This window comes from Argentina silus, assembly GCF_951799395.1.
Source record: "Argentina silus genome assembly, chromosome: 3".
NCBI classification, from domain to species: Eukaryota; Metazoa; Chordata; class Actinopteri; order Argentiniformes; family Argentinidae; genus Argentina; species Argentina silus.
The window spans coordinates 29,229,341-29,250,893 of NC_139657.1; the positions used below are offsets into that span (position 1 = coordinate 29,229,341).

A 21,553-nucleotide genomic window follows, 5' to 3' on the forward strand; every position below is an offset into this window, starting at 1 on the left:
GTCACCGGAATGAGCTGCAAGAAAAGCTGAAACTCCAAAAAATGCATCTGTTTATGCCTTTAAGAATTCAATCACAGACAGGTGTTCTATCAAATCTTATCAAACGAGTGTCTACTGTGTGTGCTGACTGTTTTTACTGCAACGTGTTGTTGCCATATGTTTCTGTCCCACTGTGTTGTGAAATCCACTTGTCTTGTGCTGTAACTGTTCTGTATCGACTCGTGTTTGTGATGTGTTCTTGTCCTTCAGTGTTGTGTCTTGTCTTGGGATGTCAATGTATTTTATTATTGTATTTTTTGCACTGCACGTCACAGTCCTCACTGCCAGGCAGTCCTTGTAAATAAGATTTTTTTTTTAACTGACCAGCCTGGATAAGTAAAGGTTAAATGAAACATTTAAAACAATTGCACTGATCTGAAAGAAATGGACAGTTGCATGAATGTAAAATCCCCTTATTGCTTTCACCTACACTGTCTTTATGCACAGTATCTATGCAAAAAAAGGAGATTTAACTTAACTCTTTACTTTACTTACTTTGCTTGTTTGACATGCACAATAAATGTGCCAGATTAAATTAGCTGTACGATCAATTGTCATCTGCTGTCCCCACGTTAAAAACACCAACACACAAGGAGAGGAAGCCACTTGAAACTATTGAGATACACCCACAACAGAAAAGAGACACCAGTAACCTCTTGAACTCCCTTTGACGGCCAATGATCTCCCTCCACTAGAACCACATACACTTGTCTGCTTTACCAGCCAATGATCTCCCTCCACTACAACTACATGCACCAGCCTGGTATGTTCTGAGCATGTCTGGGCTTACTGACCCCTGCAGTCAAGGGGGGAGTGGTTCCTTCCAATTTTGCAGTGTCAATAAGTACACAATCTGTCACAGTGAATGTTTTTGGCAGAAACAGCTTGACTGAGGCCAACCCCAGGTGGTCTTGGAGTTAGGAAAGGGTAGAAAAAGGAACTGATACAGAGAAAGTTTGAAACTTCAAAGGTAAAAGAGGGAGGACACATATTTAATCTCACCCTAATAGGATTAGCAGGCTTTGGAAATTAATATTTAAAGACATTTTGATATTACCTACATGGGTGTTAGCGATTCCGCAGTTCAAAAATGAACCATGGTTCAGGCGAGGTGTTTCCAAGCAAGAGACTGAATTCCATTTGCCATGATATTATGTAAATGCCTTCTTAATCCATGACAGTTTTCCCCTGCCAATGAGGTCAGTGACTGCCAGGCTGTGAGGACTGATCACACCGTTAGCAGTTAGTATCTTGATTTACCCTGTGGGAGTTATTCCCCCCCTGTGTAATAGTGATGGGCTCATTACAGAGTTTTTAACATGAGAAGATTCAGTCTTCCCCACAGCCCCTTGGGTCTGGAATAGAAGCTTTCGGAGCCTGGCAGTTCTGTTCCAGCTGTAGATAATTGATTCAGTGCTCTGTTGATTGGAGGCAGCTCAGCGAAACAGGACGGGCCATCCAGACTACCCCATTTTAATCAGGCAAGTGAAGTGGGCAGCCTACGGGTGGGATGAGCCTGCAGAGGGACATAGATGTTGGTGATGCTGCAGTATGTGGCATACCGTCAGCGGGTCAAGGCCCAGTGTAGGGTGGAAGAGACCAGATTAGCTCTGGCAAACAATAAATGGTGTGACAGACAATGTACACTGCAGTCTGTTTGTGAACTACATGGAGAACATGGGTTAAATGATGATTACTAAATGTTTCATAGACTATTTGAAACATAATGCTGTGGACATTATGCTATCGATTAATGATTGCAAAAAATATGTATTCAGTGATTTTCAAAAACCTCAGCTACAAACACACTCCCCCTGCCTGGAAACTCATTGTAGTTTCTGAAAATCAATGAATGTATTTCTTTACCGAGAACATCGCAGTTTTCACAGACACTGGTATGGTGCTGGAGATAATGAATATAAGGTTAACAATTTTACTATTTCTAAACAATAAAGAGTGATTATACTACATATTATATTAGTAAGGCATGCACTAAGTTCCCAATACTCCATTCACCCCTCCATTTCTCTCCATGCTCTCATATTCGCACAGTGAGTATGGGGGTCATTTTTTTTTCACAAAAATATATTTAGACCCAAAGTCAAAATCCTTAGAATCAGAGATATGTCCTTTTGATGACATGCAATCGATGTCATCCAGTTCTCTGCCCGCCCCATCCAACCTTTTTTGGAAACAGGGAACACCCCCCTCAAATGGAAATTTGTTGTGTGTTGCTAGCCTGTAAGATCAGAGCAAGAGCCACCACTTCGCCCTATGTGCCTTTACGCAATGGCATCAGTGTTTGTTCATCCACACTTATCCTCCTCCTGATCCTTCTGCTCCAATACTTTAAAACTACAACAATGTTGGGTCGGCTCGAATTTCTGACTACCGGCCGGGTTGGTTTTGGGTTGTGGATTGTGCGAGCGTAACAGTATGTTTATGACAAACAGACTTTTGGCATGGGTATGGCTGTGCCCTTATCTCCCCATGTCCTCCTATTAGTGAGACACTTCCAGGCTGGGTCTGCCTAAAACAAACCTTCATCAGTGAGGAGAGACCTTCATCAGTGAGGAGAGACCGAAAATCAAAGTTCTACAGTAGTTACTTGGCGCTAAGTAGCCTCTAGTTGTAATTTCGAAAATTAAAGTTTACACCAACACTGTTGGAGCTGCTCTGTCTATATCAATGATGTTGGTGTTGGAGCTGCTCTGTCGCTGTTGACCATTGTTCCACTGACCACGGACGGAAAGTCATTGCCCCCCACTGTCTTGCATATTCATTAGTGTGGATTTACCTGAAAAGTTTGCCGGGTATACCACATGACACACAACCATTTTTACCCCTCTGTCTTTAACATATCGTATTTTTGTATCAAAAAGCAAACTCTATTGAAACAGGTGACTAACTACCATATATCTGCTTTTCCCTGTAGAGGGAGGAGAGAGAACCATGTCAAGGTAGTATTCATTTTTGAGAGCACCAGCAGGATATTCTCCTCCATATCAAAAATGACAACGGGAGTCCCACCCCACAGGCGCCTCACACTGTGAGTGTACACAATGAATACTGTAGCACAATCCAACATAAATAGCTATGAATACCCCCCTCTCCTAATGATGCCATTTACATGTGTTAAGACTATACAAGCAGGTATCATTTTCATCACTCTCCACGACTAAACAACATTAAATAAAAAACCCTCACATTCATTATTAAAAACAATATACACAGGGAAAGTACAGCTGCTCTTCCCCACTGTTCTGCCCACTGTTCTGTTCACTCATTATTAATTCACACACATTCTAAAGCACATATTGCAGGCATTTTTCATGATTACAGTTGTTGAAACCATTTATATAGAGATTAGAACAATGGAAACCTGTATGGCCGTGTAAGCATTACAATAATTAAGTACTGGGGGGGAAGGAGGGAAGTTCCAGTGATGGAGTGGGTCACGGCATTCACTGCATGCCAAACAGGACATAACTGCTTTGATAAGCAGATGTGGATCATTACTTGTTTTATTCAAGCTTTCAAATTAACTCACAATTATTTACAGTTTGTAGGCTCAGCATTTTACTACCCTAAGAAATAAAATAGATATGACCTGTAATTGGGTGTTGGGCAGTGTGTCAGTGTGCCAGTCACGGGTCAACTAGATTAGATTAGATTAGATTCAACTTTATTGTCATTGTGCAGAGTACAAGTACAGAGACAACGAAATGCAGTTAGCGTCTAACCAGAAGTGCAAAATAGCAGAAAGTGCAATGAACAGTGTTTGCAGGTAGTGCAATATATGATCAGTAGTAGTGCAGTATAATATAGCAGTGCAGTATAGCAGTATATGAGTACAGTAGCATTATAGCAGAATAAATAGTTACAGTATGAACAGTGTAGCAGCATATGAGCTGTATGGGTAATGCAGTCTAGCAGTATATATGTATTAACAGTAGCATGAGGTAGATAGCAGAATAAATATAAATATGAATATGGAATGCCGTATAAACAGTATAAACAGGTATGTACAGTATGTGCAGTAGTATTAAAGAAAATATAAGGATATGTGCATTATGTGCAGTATGAACAGTATGGACAGGTATGTACAGAAGAGCAGTGGTATGAGTAAGAGCAGGGGAGGGGAGGGGAGTAATAGTGCAATAGTGCAATTGTCCGGGGGGGGGGGGGGGGGGGGGGGGGGGGGGTTGCAGGGGTAGTAGGTTGTCAGGTCGGTGCAGTGTTCGAGTTCAGTAGGGTGACAGCCGCAGGGAAGAAGCTGCCTCTGAACCTACTGGTTCGGGTGCGGAGAGACCTGTAGCGCCTCCCGGAGGGGAGTGGGGTGAAAAGTCTATGGTTGGGGTGAGAGATGTCCTTGACGATGCTGCGTGCCTTACGCAAGCATCGTTTGCCCTGGACAGCCTCGATGGAGGGGAGTGAGGAACCGGTGATGCGTTGGGCAGTTTTCACCACCCTCTGCAGTGCTTTCCGGTCCGATGCCGAGCAGTTGCCATACCATACTGTGACACAGTAGGTAAGGATACTCTCGATGGTGCAGTGGTAGAAATTCACCAGGATCTGAGGAGACAGATGGACCTTCTTTAGTCTCCTCAGGAAGAAGAGACGCTGGTGAGCCTTCTTTATCAGGGTGGAGGTGTTGAGGGTCCAGGAGAGGTCCTCAGAGATGTGGACACCCAGAAACTTGAAGCTGGTGACTCGCTCCACCTCAGTCTCGTTGATGAGGATGGGGGTGTGTGCGCCAGCTTTAGACTTCCTGAAGTCCACAATGAGTTCTTTGGTCTTCTTGGTGTTGAGAGCCAGGTTATTGTCGTTGCACCACACTGTTAGGTGCTGTACCTCCTCCCTGTAGGCCGACTCATCGTTGTTGCTGATGAGACCGATCACCGTTGTGTCGTCTGCAAACTTAACAATGGTGTTTGAGCCATGTACAGGTGTGCAGTCGTAGGTGAAGAGGGAGTAAAGGAGGGGGCTCAGCACACAGCCTTGTGGAACGCCGGTGTTCAGGATGAGGGTTGAGGAGGTGTGGTTGTGAAGCCTAACAGACTGCGGCCTGTTGGTCAGGAAGTCTAGAATCCAGTTGCAGAGGGAGGGGTTGATGCCCAGTTGCCTGAGTTTGGAGATCAGTTTGGAGGGGATGATGGTGTTGAATGCTGAGCTGAAGTCAATAAACAGCATTCTCACATAAGAGTTAGTCTTGTCGAGGTGGGACAGGGCGGAGTGAAGTGCCGTCGAAATGGCATCCTCTGTACTCCTGTTCTGCCGGTAGGCGAATTGAAAGGGGTCCAGTGTGGGTGGTAGGCAGGTCTTGAGTTGGGCTAAGACCAGCCTCTCGAAGCACTTCATGATGATGGGCGTGAGTGCCACTGGTCGGAAGTCATTTAAGCTCGTTGCAGTGGAGTGTTTTGGCACCGGCACGATGGAGGTGGTTTTGAAGCACGCGGGGACAGCTGCTTGGGCTAGGGACAGGTTGAATATGTCAGTCCAAACCTTAGTCAGCTGCACAGCGCAGGCCCTGAGGACGCGTCCGGGAATCCCATCAGGACCAGCAGCCTTGCGTGCGTTAGTCCTGCTCAGTGCCGCACACACGTCGGTGGGAGATAGAGTGAGGGGCTGGTGATCCGCAGGGAGCACAGCCTTGATGGCCACCTCCTTGTTGTCCCTGTCAAAGCGGCCGTAGAAGTGGTTCAGCTCATCAGGGAGGGAGGCGTCAACGGAGAGGGGTGAGGTGTTAGTTGTTTTGTAGTCTGTGATGGCCTGGATGCCCTGCCACATGCGTCGGGGGTCAGAGTTGTTTCTGAAGTGATCCTCTATCCTCAGCTTGTGGTTGTGCTTGGCCTTTTTGATGCCCCTCTGCAGATTAGCCCTGGATGAGCTATAGGCCCGAGCATCCCCTGATCTGAAGGCAATGTCGCGTGCCTTCAGCAGGAGTCGGACCTCACTGTTCATCCATGGCTTCTGATTAGGGAAAGTGGTGATCCGCTTGAGTGTGGTGACACTGCTGATGTTGGAATTGATGTAGTCCAAAACAGATGAGGCATATGAATCAATGTCCGTGTGGGAGTCGTGGGTGGCCTGAGTGGCAAACACACCCCAGTCAGTGTTTCCAAAACGCTGCTGGAGCGCTGAGTCAGCTCCCTCTGGCCAGACCTTGACTGTCCTCACTGTAGGTTTCACTCGTTTGATGAGTGCTGAGTACTTGGGCAGTAGGAACAATGAGAGGTGGTCTGATTGACCTAGGTGGGGGAGGGGAACGGCTTTGTACGCCTCAGCCATGCTGGTGTATACTTGGTCCAATGTCCTGTCTCCTCTGGTGGGGCATGAGACATTTCGGTGGAATTTGGGCAGTACAGTCTTTAGGTTGGAGTGATTGAAGTCACCCGCGACAATGAAGGCTGCCTCGGGATGCAGAGTCTGTTGTTTGCTAATGGCAGCATGCAGTTCTTTCATAGCAATCTTAGCATTAGCATCCGGGGGGATATAGGCTGCCGCGATAACAGTAGACGTGAACTCTCTGGGCAGATAGAAAGGTCTACACTTAACCATGAGAAACTCCAGGTTAGCTGAGCAGTGACTCTCGGTGATGGTAGTGTCCGTGCACCACGTCTTGTTAACATAAATGCACAAACCTCCACCTCTGGTCTTACCGGAGTCGCCTGCTGTTCTGTCTGCTCGGAGAACGCAGCGCCCTGCTAGCTCGATAGCGTTGTCGGGAACCTCGCTGTTGAGCCAGGTTTCAGTGAAAACCATGATGTTACAGTCCATAATCCATTTGTGGGTGGTGATCCGCAGCCGCAGTTCATCCATCTTGTTTGCCAGGGAACGAACATTAGCAAGGAAAAGGCTAGGTAGTGAGAGTCGGTGTGGGGTTAGCTTTAGCCTAGCTCTCAGCCCACCTCGGCTCCCTCGCCTGTGTTTTCTTTTCCGAGCCGGTCTGGGGCCTCTTCCGGTCGGTGTAGCGGAGTTAGCTGGACCCGCTGTTTTGCTAATCTCGGGTATATCGGGTATATCGTCGATAAAGATGACTGGAGTGCCGGAACCGATGTCCAGAAGTTCTTGTCGGCTGTACGATATGTACGCTAAACTGTTTTTAGCGAGAATACTTAAGATAAACAAGCAAATAACTACTAGTTCGCAAACTCTGGAGAGACACTGAGCGTCGCGATGCATGCGCGCCGCCATCTTGGTCAACTAGGTCAACTAGCCCACAGTATATGATAAATTGACTCAAGGGGGAGAGCCAAGAGTAAAATGAGAATGATATGGTTGGTACTATTTGTGCAAGAGCTATGGCCGTCATTGTGGTGCGGTTATTGATGTTTCGTTTTATACAGTGTTTAGTTTGGTTGCTAATTGGATGCTTGTTAAACCCTGTGTTTCTTTGGGATTATCCTGGGCCTGTTAAGGCTGCAGTTTGTACGTCTGGAACTGTTGACAGACCCACAGGGAGACTATCGTACTCACAAACGCCCTTCAGCCTATTTCGGGGGCTAACGAACCACGGCAAAGCATGAATAAATGGGAATGGTCCCAACCCTGTCTTGTTTTCAACTCCTTCACATGTTTCTTCCTGTAGGGTTGTATTTCAACTCAGGTGCTTGGCACTCCTAAATGTTTACTGGAAGGTTGGAGCTCTAGGCTTACGTGAGACCAGAGAGTGCAGAATCGCTGCCTTCAAATCAGCACTTAAAGAAAGGATTTTAATGCACAACAAAGGGGTGTGCCCGTTATGTGGAATCAATTTCCACCTGTAATGCTGTATACCCCTACCTTCCATATCCTGTGAAGTCAGAAACTGCTTCCAACCTGTAAGAAACCAGGTGGGAGAACTCTCCTGCTAATCAATGGCTGTAATTGATCCATTAAGCGTCATGGAGAACTAGCAAGAACTACGGCCCTCAAGGATTAGGGTTGCATTCTCCTGCCTGCCGCAGTGCAGGGAGATCTAGCTCTGGGGCTACTTTGCACATACGCTGTTAATCCCTGGCATACGTGTTACAGCTTATGAATTTTTATTAGGAAATGTAATTCATGTGCGTGCTCATGTCCGCTTGGGGTGAAAGGGGCTCAGAGAGAACATGATGGGCTTTATTATGATGTATACTTACTGGTGATTACATGGAGAATCAATTACATCAGTTGTCATTATATGCATTCATCAAGAAAATCATACATTTGTTGGCCGCATTTAAATGTTACCCCCAATATCAACCCCAATCGCATTCCTAGTGCATTCTTATTTGATCATCCTCAAGAGTAATTGTGGGCAACAGTTGTCTCGTTTGAATTGTGGAGCAATAAATTACTTAGGTGCTAATGAAATAACGGTAACACTTTTAAGGCACTCATTTGTATTTTATAAATGTTTAAGAAGTAGCTAATTGGGCTATGTTATAAGTCATGTAGTAGCTGGCCAGTTAGATGTGATTTCAGCAACCCCTCCAATCACTGGCTCACATCCGGGGATTGAACCAGCGACATTGGGGTCACTGGCTAGCCTCCCTAACCTCAAGGCCAACCTTGCCCCCAATAACATGTTGTGTGGGTGTAAAGGTACAAATGAGTCCCTAACACTAAAATAAAGTGTTACCAAAATTAAAAACATCTTTTTTAGAATTGCTAGCTTTAAATATGTGATAGTAGGGGGAACAAGAGAGGAATAGCAATAATAGGAAGCTATGACTGTTGTGACTGACAGTGGCTTGGAACATGAAGGTATCCGAAGCTCTGTTGAGATGGCTGATGTGCTCAATGTCAAACTAGGCAATCCATTATGTAATCCATGTATGCTTACGTTTGAGTCAACATTGGGGCAGGAAAAAGAGAAAACGCTGACCAACAGAACACATATCCCACACAACGGAACATGTAATAATATATATCTTTTTTTTTTTTCAGTATATATGGTCCCAGCAGGAATCAAACCCACAACCTAAGCATTGTTAGCGCTATGCACTACCAACTAAACCACAGAGGACCACAAATTAAGACCACACGTCTTAATTTCAGGACATTTCAAGATTTATTTTTTGTTTCTCCTAAATTCTCAAACAACCCATTGTTTGTCCAACAAGCCTAATTGTGGATTAGAAAGTAAAGAGCAACATTTTTAACACATAGAATTACTTCTTGCTCCTTATCTATAAGGTCATCAAAATAGCCCAGTTTGACCAGACATTTTTACACATTCATTTTGTGTCACAGAAAAGCCTCACTGTGCAGACATTTTGTGTTGCAATAAAACAACCCCCACAAGCCACAGCTATCACTACAACAACAAAGACCTACCTGACTCTCTCGAGATCTGGACGAAAGCTTCCACACCACTTTCGCCGTAATTCCCCTCCGAGGCCAGTGTCGACACATAGTTCCAGCCCATCGCCGTGACGATGTCCAGCATGGCCTGGGCTTGGTAGGAGTCAGGTGGCACCACGCGGGAGAAGAAGTCGTAGCGTGTGTTGTCGCTTAGCTCTGGTGCTGTGGATGCATAGCTGATCTGAGGGATCTGTGGAGGCAAACAATAATACATGCAGCCATCAGCCATCTCAAAACAATCTTTGGTAGGTATGGAAAATTTTACCCATTGTGCTCACTCACATTTGCTCACACAAACAGTCGAGAAATGTTCTTGTAATCATAAGAAGTGTGAATGTTGATGTGCAACTGTGGAACATTTGACAGATTCTGACCAACTATATAAACTGTTTCTTGTCAGCTAGGTACAGCATAATGAATTAGAGAGAGTGGAAACTTCATAGTGGACACGCACACAGACCAGGTCATAGATTCTGTGGTGGCCTGTTAGACAAGGAGGGAATGTTAGATAATGGTCCTTTAGAGAACCATTGAAGGACTGATTGATTTCACTTCAGTCAAAGGCCATAGTGTGTGGAGCAGGCCCTACAGGCTGTCTCTTTGGCATTCAAAGAGAGGGGGAATGAATAAAAGAAAGACAGACAGGCCAAAGGCCCGCCAGCAATACAAATGCCACTCATTGGCTGGCAGCTTGAGCCGATCCCATCTCATTCGAAGACAGCTAAAAATTAGAACGTCTGTAAATACAAATGCGGCAGGCCAGTGGTTTTGGCATCATTGAGAGCAGCTGTTAAATGCTACCAGTTTGGGAGCGCTAGAAGGTTAACCCTTTCACTTAAGAGCTTGATGAACACCTTGAGGCAACTAGTGATTAAGTAATCACATTTAATGAATTTCTGTGATTAAATGATTCAGATCAGGGTTGAAACAAAGACTACAACTCATTGCTTCTGTAACAGGGCTGAATGGCTAGACCTTCAGGAGCTTTCATGGCTGCTTGAGGTTGTCCTTATCTTATCGTCAGCATAATTGAGATCTGGGAGCTGAAGTACACACTTCAAAACCAATCAATTGATAGATTAAGGAGAAAAACAACAGGGAAGAATGTATTTTCAATTGCATTATAGCCCAATAAGTCATAACCTCCAGAGATCTCATCTTTTCCATTGATTCTCAGTGGGCTTAAAAAAAGCCATAATGCATATGCAAACATCCATTATGTTTAGCAACAGAATTAAATGAATTATGCATAATAAAACTGCAAGAGTTAAAAATGTATAAAACAGGTTAACATTGAAAACTGTGCAATACATTCAGTTGACAATTTTCAAACACAATGGCTTCAAAGCGAACCTAATATTTCAGTAATGCCCAAAAAAACGTATTAAGCAAGCTTTCAGTGGAGCACAGGTGCTGCTGGTGTATACAATCACCCAGCCATGTGACACTATAATAAAATAACTATGCCGTTGTGAAACCCATGCCCTCCTCCTTCCCTGACTTTTTCAAAATGGCTGTTTTCAACATAATTGTTACAATTTCAAAATCACACATAGAAAAAAATCTGGAAACACTTTCATGACTACCACAGCTTTTTTTTATAGTCAACATCTCCAAGTCACGTCCTGACGTGTGATTATCACCTGCTCCCTCATCGTAGCTTTTATTGTCATCATGGTGAATCACAACTGACCTTACGGTTATGAATGGCTTTCCCATTTCAATTAAGGGGACAGTGAGTCATCAGACATTTGTTTGTTTTCAAGGTGCATTCTATTCTTAATGCATTCTTCAACGTGTATTCTATGAAATACTGTAGATATAACTAATGGCAACCTGTCCTACGAACGGTCAAAAATCAATGCTCCAAAATTAGTAGCATTAAAAATATCCTGCACAAATGAACATCTCCCTCCATCCCTGAGTCTCACATCTAAAGTCAATTACATGTGGTGTAGTTTCTGGTGTTAGCTCATGTTTGTAGAATAGGCCTACATTGTAGCCTAGTGCTTATTTATGAATTTACTTAGCCTTATTTGATAGCATCATTTAAAACACCCCACAGATTTGGGTTAGTTGGGAGTTGATTTGGAGTCGTGATAAACGGCAGAATGAGAGGCGCGTAGTTTGTGCGAGGTTTAAGCATGCTATAAACGGGTTAAAATTGGGCCGGAGCCGGGTAATAGGGCATGGGCTGGACCCCAAAACTGTGAAGTTCACCGATCCCTTGGGAGGAAGAATCTGCTTTTTTGTATTTGAGTCTAAATTATTTATAGAAAGCCTACAAAAATGTTTGGCATCGCTAGTTTCTGCACATATTCTTAATCATGTATCTTTTAATTATCTGTCTGCTCAGGCATTTTCGTTTTAGTACTTTGTCAATGGTCAAATCAGAACTCCAATACTTTACGCCATGGAAAAGGCAGCCAATAGTGTGCCCCAAACCAGAACAAAGAAGTAAACAATGTTCAACGTGGTAGCATGGAATGCGCTTACAGTTGCCGGTAGCCTTTCTGTTTGGTACATGATAAATCCTTTTTTGGGTGCACTTGAATTATGAAATGTCATTGTTGCGGTGTAAGTGGCTTTGTTCAAGCCTGTTTATATTGTCAAACATTGTAATGATTAGATAAATTGGCTAGCAGAGAACCTATGTGGTAAGGCCTGTTGCTATAGTTTCTAAATGTGCAACATGACCTGTTTATTTGTGTGTGTCTCTTATCTGTCTTGGTTTACTAAACTTTACTTAAACCGCACAATGTGCATGACACATGGTGGCATCACCATTAAAGATTTTAGTGCAGTGAATCCAAGTAAACTCAGTTTATCCACCTTTTTATTTAGGTGAATAAGGTTTACCTACCATTCATGCTAGGTCTGTTATTTGCATTAGGGTTTTCCAAACTATTAAATCCATGGTGTTCAGGGTTTGACCACCTGTTTTCTTTTTATCACTACATGGTAGATGGGATTCTATGTCTTTTCCAACAGTTTATCCTTCGAAGTACAGTAGCAGTTTATCATACAAATCAGCCAAGCACCTCAAATCAATCAATTATTGCCCTAGTAGGGACTTAATCAGGGATTATTCTACCAGGACTTGATACAAGACAAGTTGATGCAAAACAAGATACATAATAATAATAATAATAATCATAATCATAATCATAATAATAATGCATTTATTTATCAAATACACTACATTTCATGGAGAGAACAAGAATAAATAGATACATAAAAAGTAAAACAAAAGCAAACAAATCATTCTAAAAATATTGAGGCAGCATATGGGGTGAGGTGCTACCACAGGCTAAGGAGCTGGGTTGATTAACTGGTACAGAGGCTCAGGGAGGCAGGATAAAGGTCCAGACACAAGTCTTTATTAACATAAGGTAGATGAACTCACGCTTTCACGAGCACTTATATCAAATAGTTCAAAATAAAGATGGCCAGAGCAACAGCCACATGCTGATTGATAATCAGTCTCAGCCGGGCCCATCTAACCAGCTTATGCCCCTAAAATGGATGGGCTTGTAGTGTGGGGAGGGCTAGAGGGTTGACAACCCCTCATGGCATCAATGTATACATACACTGACACAGTTCTCATCATAGATACACAACTGACCATTATTTAAATGAGATCTGTACAAGGAGAATATGTATGGCTTGTATCTGTCAGAAAAAAGTTCACTTTTTCACAAGTTCACAAGTTTGTGGGAGGGGTGTTTCCCCTCAGGGGCAGGTCTAACCCGAGTGTATCTCGCAACTGTACGTATGTGGCTGCCAAGGGGATTGACTCCTATGGCACAATGTCGTCCTACTAAGTCTTAATGTTATTCGATCCCCGATTGCAATACCTCATTGTGAATTTGAAAGAATTGTGTATGAATTGTGATCGGAAGATTATTTCAAAGTAGTATGGAAGTAGAGGACTTCAGATTCACAATGAGGTATTGCAATCAGGAATCAAATAATGTTAAGACCGCCTGTGGGATGACTTTGTGCTGTAGGAGTCAATCCCCTCAGCAACCACAATAAGGGAGCCTTGGACCCCACAAACAAACAGTTGTGAGGCCTGCTCTGTCTTGATGAATAGGGCCAGATCTCTGGTAGCAGGGCTGAGTTGCTCCCCTCCTAGGTAAGACGGTAGAGAATTGTATAATTGAATATACATCAGGCCCCTCCCCCTCAACTCACTATACCTCTACCCCCCCTCCCCCTCAACTCACTATACCTCTACCCCCCCCTCCCCCCCATCCTCATTGCACTCTGCACTCTGACATTGCATTCTTTACACTCACCATTGACATTGCACTGCTGCTAATAATAATCCTGCTGCTAGATCCATCTATATTATTATTATTGTTTTTATTACTTATTGTTGTAAGAGTGTTGTAAAATTGTTTTATTAGCTTATTATCTTTATTCATTGTATTGTTGATGTTGAGAGCTGCTCTGCCTAAGGCATTTCATTGCATTGTGTACTTGTATATAATGTAATGACAAATAAATGAGACTTGAAACTTGATTAACCAAATGAAAGCAATACGGCATAGCATTGCAGATAAGGAGATTAACGTCCTAGCAGTATATAACTGTGGCAACATAACTACTGTACTAGAATAGAAGCAGAGCACCTTGAGGGAGCTCTGCCATCCTCCTCCACCAAACACGGACAAGGCTATAGGTACAATGTTAATGGAATTATTCTTACCCAACTACTGTCATTACCTAATATAATGTGACAGTATGAGACAGATGGTCCTGGCCTGATGAGAAACAGATGACAGCTACCTAATATGTCTGTACAAATAGTCATTTTGTATTTATCGCTCAAAGCCATCTCCTGACCTCAAATCCAAATTGGGACATATTCCTTGAAAAGGTAAAGTGCAATAGGGACATGCCTGACTGATGATGGAAATATCTGTAGGCTTATAGACATTCTCACAAAATTCTATTGAATGTACTCCTGAATGAAAAGCATGCTACAAAAAGAGCAGCCAACACAAAAAAGGACTTTGTCTATCCACCATTTCTCCCAGACCCTCTGTCCAAATTATGATTATGAATTTGAGTGGTAACTCAGTGGTAACGTTTCAGCTAAACCTGTGGCATAATTATTGGCACTAAAATTCATAATCATAATTCGCATAATACAAAATTACATGTTTATTTGTACATACATAATAAAATACCATGCTCTTACAGAACAAGTCATTGTACAAATGAATTAGCTAGCATTTTTCATACATTTTAAGAACTTACTGAAGACACTGCCCATTATGGAACACATAAAAACATGTAGCGGGCGGGTGGGTGGGTCAGTAATGACTATAGACAGAACAATCTCTCTTTTCAAAGAGTGTTTCATGGGTCTAATATGCAGACATCTAGAATGGGTTGGGGGGAGGTGTGATCCTGTCTTTGAACAAATTTGTCATCAACTATAGGCTATTGATGATGAGAACAGATGACTTCAGTTTAAAAGTGCATTTCACACTTTACATTCAGATAAAAACACGATAAAGCAATGGTGAAAAATAAAAGGATCAGTATACACAAGTTTACAAAACAATGATTTAGAGGAGAGTAAGAGTGGAGTTGAGAGCATGAGAGCAGACCATGAGATGCGCAGTAGTGTTGATATCGGCCTATGGGCGTGCCAGACTGATCATGGAAAGATCTGTAAAGACATTGTCACAAATAGGTTTACATTCTATTGCATGTATTCCTGAATGAAAAGCATGCTGCAAAAAGAGCAGCCACCACAAAAAAGGAATTTTTCAATGCACCATTTTTGATTTGTTGTGTTCAGATCTCCGTTTATTCCACTTATTCATGTTAAATTACGCTCCAACATTCCCCCGCTTCTTTGCGCTGCGTGTTGGTTGCTGGGCCTATGAGAGAATGCGTGATGACGGTATGAGAGTAGATAAGGATATTTGAAAAATACGATGAGTTGGTTCCATTGCTTGGTCCTCGTTAAGATGATATTCAAACCATTTCCCCTCTTCATCTCTATAATTCATGTTATAATAAACTCAATGTTGCCAATCTATCTGATAAGACAAGCTGATGAGGTCACAAATCATTCTCTCTCTAATTATTATTTTAGTTATTATTTGGAGGATACACCAATAATGTCAGCACTGTCAGTAAATAATACCAACAGAGGGATGGATCTTTTCAAATCTCACATCCTTCACAGCTCTAGTCACCTCCTTGTGGTGGCTTCCAGCAGCAGTTCAAACTTGTATCTGCTGCAGAAGCAGCATTGAGGTAGACCAGTATGAAGTATGAACCTTTTCAACATTGGCCTACTGTATCATGAAATTTCAATACATTTCTTACCTCATTATAAACAATACAATTAAAGCAGATAATACCCTGTAATGTTTTCATTATTCAATAGTGGACACATTCACTTTTTAAAATGACCTCTGAGTCAAGATATCTCACTTTGAATGTCCTCATCAATCCTGGTGTTCCAAATTGCCCATTTTATTCAATTCCAACAACTCACAAGATTCCCCTCTCCCTTCCACGCAAGGCACTTCTGTTGAACAGCACAAGAGTGAGTGCATGTTGCTCTCTGGGAATCACTGGCATAGCAGGGTCAGATTGGAAAAACTGTTGCCTGATGTATTTTAATGCAGTATGACACTTTTTTAGGAGGTAAACACAGATCTTGCGTTTCGCTAGCTATGATCCAGCTGCACGTGAAATTATGATAGTTTGAGTCGGTATGCATTATGGATTGACCAGAAACACACATGAAAATGGATTTTGGGTAAACTTAAAATGACCATATTCTCATGGCAATTGGGAGGTGTGGCCCTTTTTGACCAATAAGAAGATTTCTGGCACAGTATTAATTTTGACAAAGTCTTAGTATTTCCTCACGACCCTGTGCTATCAGATCACTTTTTTTATCACATGCCAGCTCATGCCAGAGTATGTAAAGTACATATATAGAGTATATAAATTACCTTAGCCTAGAACCTAGATATATTACTAGCCATTCTATAAATTCTAGCACTGCTCAATGGATGAATATGACTTTGCTCTCTGAAAGACCCTTGACCTTGTTGCACCGCTCAGGAGGAAAAAGACACAAGACATTAACTCCCTGGTATACTGATATGCACCCATGCCCTTAAACAAGTCTCAAGAAAACTCAAACAGAAGTGGTGCTCCACTAAATTAGAAGTTTTTCACACTGGAAAGATTGCCTATCCCAGTATAAAGAGGCCCTCGCCACAGCAAGATTCACCTACCTCTCAAATCTGATTGAGGGAAACAAGCAAAATCGGAAATTTCTCTTCCACAGTCAGACTTACAAGTAGATAGCCTGGCACAAATTAAGCTGCCAATCACTTCAACTGTGATGACTTTATGGAATATTTTGATGAAAAAAGAAAGAATATCAGAAATCAGACTACATTGGATAATGTGACAAACAAGGTTAGTATTGGTGAATCTGTAGAATTGTTGCAACTCCCCAGTACCTAATAGGAAGTTTTGGTAGCTTTTGATGTTATTAGCCCTGATACATTCTGCAAACTGATTATGTCTTCTAAGCCCTCCAGTCCTATTCTAGGGGCTCCTATGCTAGATATTGTTAATCATTCTCTCTCTTCTGGCTATGTGCCTAGTTCTTTTAAGGTACAGTAGCAGTCATTAAGCCTCTATTGAAGAAGCCTAACCTGTGACAGTGTAAGGTAGGACCCAGGAGCAGAGATGAGGCAAGGCGAGGGAATGATGGTGGGATAGGTCAAAATACACCACTTTACTGGAGAATATTGACAGTATGGTACACTTTAGAAAATAATAAGGTCTAGGACTAACAAAGGAGCACTTGAGAAAATAATCTGTGTCATAAACTAGAGATCCGCTGCGGAGACTAGAGCACATGGAAAATAATCCAAGCTTCAACAGAAAACACATCTCTCTTAAGGAGAGTCTTAATGAGCCCGAATATAAAACACCTGAGTGTCAAACCATAGGCCTATATCTAACTTGCCGTTTCTCTCGAAAATACTTGAGAAAGCAGGAGCCCAGCAGCTCACTATGTTTCTGAAACAGAATAGCATATACACTAACTGAACACTTTATTAGGAACACTATACTAATACTGGGTAGGGCCTCCCTTTGCTCTCAAAATAGCCTTAATTCTTTGTGGCATTGGTTCCACAAGATGTTGGAAACATCCCTTTGAGATTCTGGTCCATGATGATATGATTGCATCACGCAATTCGAGCAGATTTTTCAGGTGCACTTTCAAGCTGTGAATCTCCCGTTCTACCACATCCCAAAGGTGTTCTATTGGATTCAGATCCGGTGACTGGGAAGGCCACTGAAGAACACTGAACTCATTGTCATGTTCATGAAACCAGTTTGAGACGACTTTTGCTTTGTGACATGGTGCATTATCATGCTGGAAGTAACCATTAGAAGATGGGTAAATTGTGGCCATGAAGGGATCCACATGGTCAGCAACAATACTCAAATAGGCTGTGGCATTCAAGTGATGATTGATTGGTATTAACGGCCCAAAGTGTGCCAGGAAAACATTCCCCACACCCACACCATTACACCACCTCCAGGTACAGGTGTTCCTAATAAAGTGTTAGGTGAATGTATGAGACCCTTCAGTCAGGTTTTAGGCCCCAACATAGCACTGAGACAGCTTTAGCCAAAGTAGTTAATGATTTATTGTAGGCTTCAGACCAGAGATCTGTGTCTGTCCTTGGAATTTTGATGCAGCTTTTGATACTGTTGATCATATTGTCCTTTTAGAACGTTTCGAGAATCTTGTTGATTTGCGTGGTTAAGCGTTAGAGTCTACCTAACAGATAGATACCAGTTTGTTCTACTCAATGAGATAACCTCAGCTCTCTTTAAGGTCCAATTTGGTGTCCTGCAAGGTTCATTACTAGGCCCTTTACTGTTCTCTCTGTATATGCTACCCTTAGGCAATATTATCCGTAAGCATGGTGTACATTTTCACTATTATGCAGATGACACTCAACTTTATATTTCAATGAAACGAGGAGAGTACCATGGCTAGACGCTTTAGATGCTTGCGCTTCGGACATAAAAAAGTGGATGGCAGGCAACTTCCTACTCCTCAACTCGGATAAGACTGAGATGCTCATCCTTGGCCCAAAGAAACAGAGAAACCTACTATCAGATCTGACGCACTGCACATCGTAAGGAGGCAGTAAAAAACCTTGGCATTACTATTGACCCTGATACACATTTGATACACATATTAAACCATATCGAGAATCGCATTCTTTCATTTTGTATAATTTAGTAATGCAGAAAAATGTATTCACACGTTTGTATCCTTGCGACTTGATTACTGCAATACGCTATTATCTGGCTGCCTGAAAGTCCTGAAAAATCTCCAACTAGTACAAAATACAGCTGCTAGAATCCTTACTAGAACCAAAAAGTATGATCACATTACTCCAGTACATGGGATGTCCCTCTGCCCCCCCCCCCCCCCCCCCACACACACACACACACACACACATACACACACAGGGTTGCAGTCTGTGGCACCTTCGATAAATCATACACTAATTCTGCGCTGCACTGTGGACATCCAGATGCCTTCACACTTGGGGGACGGGGGGTGAATGAGAAAGAGAGAAGGAGAGGGAGAAAGCGGGGACAGTAACCAAGTAAGACAATTGGAGAGGAAAGAAAGTGAGGAGAGGGATGATGGTGGTGAGATTCATGAAGTATTTAGAGGGTGCGGGAATCTCAAACACACACACACAAGTTTACCTTGACCTTGACCTTGACCTTGACAAGGTAAAGGTTGGGGAGTGCTGCCATAAGGCCTTTATACACCTGTCATATGAATTACATAATGTCATGATAAAACTACACTCAATAAGAACTGACATTAATTATTTTCTTTCACAGCTTATTTCAGTTATGTCAAACGCCATGCTCAAATGATGGGTTGTTGTTAACCGTTATGACATGCTACGTCAAATGTGTGTGTGTGACAAATGTATAATCATTATTTTAAACTCTCTTGCTCTGTCTCTCACACACACACACACACACACACACAAACACAGTGTTGCACATACATGTGGCGGCAGGTAGCCTAGAGATTATAGAGGCCAGCCAGCAATTGGTAGGTCACACACACACACATTTGACAGGGAGGTTAGAGCACAGGGTCATCCGTTAAGTGCAATTAAGTGCCTTGCTCAAGGGCACAATAACCCTGTGCTCTAACCTCCCTGTGCTATGTGTGTGTGTGTGTGTGTGTGTGTGTGTGTGTGTGTGTGTGTACCACATAACAGTCTGCCTTAGTCCTTGGCAGTGGAGGCAGCGAACCAGACAGTGATTGATGAGCTGAGGATGGACTGAATGATGGCCGTGTAGAACTCGACCATCACTTTCTGCGGCATGTTGAATTTCTTCAGCTGCCGCATGAAGAACATCCTCTGCTGGGCCTTCTTGATGGTGGAGGTGATGTTCTCCGCCCACCTGAAGTCCTGTGAGATTATTGTCCCCAGGAATCTGAATGACTCCACAGTGTTAACTGGGGAGTCACACATGATGAGGGGGGAGGTTGGGGCTGGGCTTCTCCTGATGTCTACAACCATCTCTACAGTTTTTTGGGCATTCAGCTCCAAGTTGTTCTGGCTGCACCAGGAAGCCAGGCTGTCAACTTCCTTTCTGTAGGCAGACTCATCCCCATTGGAGATTAATCCAATGAGGGTTGTGTCATCCGCAAACTTCAGGAGTTTGATGTAAGGGTGGCCAGAGGTGCAGCTGTTGGTGTAGAGGGAGAAGAGTAGAGGAGCAGACATTAGAGAGTAGAGGCAAGTATAATCCTCTCTCCCTAAAGCGCACCAGAGCCCCGGCGCGCTTACCTCTCCGCCTCACTGCTTGGGCAAGGGCCAGAGCACCTTTGACCAGAATGTCCAGTAAATCCACAGATGAGGCAAGAAAGTTTGGACATAAATCAGATGATGTTGAGTCCCCGATGTTAAGTAACTCGTCCCTCGTGAAAATAATCCAAGTGGAATCACAATAAACATAATTAAAGACTAAAAACAAACAAAGAAGTGCGCACCAACACACCGTGGCAGCCGTAGCCATCTTGATCTTGGGGGCGCCATCTTGTTTTTCAATCTAGTTATATGTATTTAGCTCTCCATCCACTCTCCCTACCTCCCTCTTTGTCTCTATGTATCCCTCCCTTGTCTTATTTCTCTCTGTAACTCGCACACTTGCTTCACACAATTTGACATAGTAGGCCTATTGGGAAATGCTAATGAACAAAGACTCAAATTAGCTTTTTTGCTGAAGTCAAATGATCCAGCTTACCTAAAAGACTTGAAATACCCATCACTACTATCTGAAAAGCAACCCCCCTCTACCAGATGTTGGCCACAGAAACACTTATCTCATTCATGACATCTCTCACAACAGTAGCACTCTGGGACCAATCTGACATCCATTAGAGGCTGATGTTCCTGTTTGTTTTCATATTTCAAAGTATTTTCATACTTTCTTAATGCCTAGGTCAACTAGGTTTGAACCCCTGACTACGCCACAAGACTGTGTTAGCCCACAGCTAAAGACAAGGCATTAGATCTTAGGAGTCTTCTAGTCCCAGGCAAAGTCACTCTTCAGGTGTCACTTATAATGCGTACTGTCTGATTTGATGTGTACAATTTGATAAGCCCTTGATCTGACAATGAAAACCCCTGGTCCCTTGACATCCCACATCATAAAGACCATGGAAAGACTGGTGCTAGCACACATAAGGCCCCTGGTGAAGACATCCTTGAACCCCTGCAGTTTGCCTACCAGGCAGTCATTGGTGTGGATGATGCCATCATCTACCTGCTACACAGAGCTCACTCCCATTTAGACAAGGCAGCACTGTGAGGGTCATGTTCTTTGACTTCTCCAGTGCATTTAACACCATACAGCCCTTACTACATTGTTTCCTGGATTACGTAATACCTGACCAACAGGCCACATTTTGGATGGCTGCAGGCATGTGTGTCGGACTGGGTGGTGAGCAGCATTGGCGCCCCCCAGGGGACAGTTCTGGCTCCCTTCCTCTTCACCCTCTATACCTCGGAAATCAGGCACAACACAGATACATGCCGTCTGCAGAAGTTCTCGGACGATT

At 43.1% G+C, this 21,553-nt stretch overlaps 1 protein-coding gene across 1 annotated transcript in view; it reads right to left on the minus strand.

Moving 5' to 3' along the window:
• The window catches only part of grm8b (glutamate receptor, metabotropic 8b), a gene marked incomplete at both ends in the record, with an annotated part of 151,231 nt that overhangs the window by 84,296 nt on the left and 45,382 nt on the right, over nucleotides 1–21,553 (minus strand). The window contains one exon of the mRNA XM_083667148.1: nucleotides 9,343–9,559. Within this exon, the coding sequence (XP_083523274.1) occupies nucleotides 9,343–9,559 (217 nt within the window). The remainder of the gene's footprint in view (nucleotides 1–9,342; nucleotides 9,560–21,553) is intronic.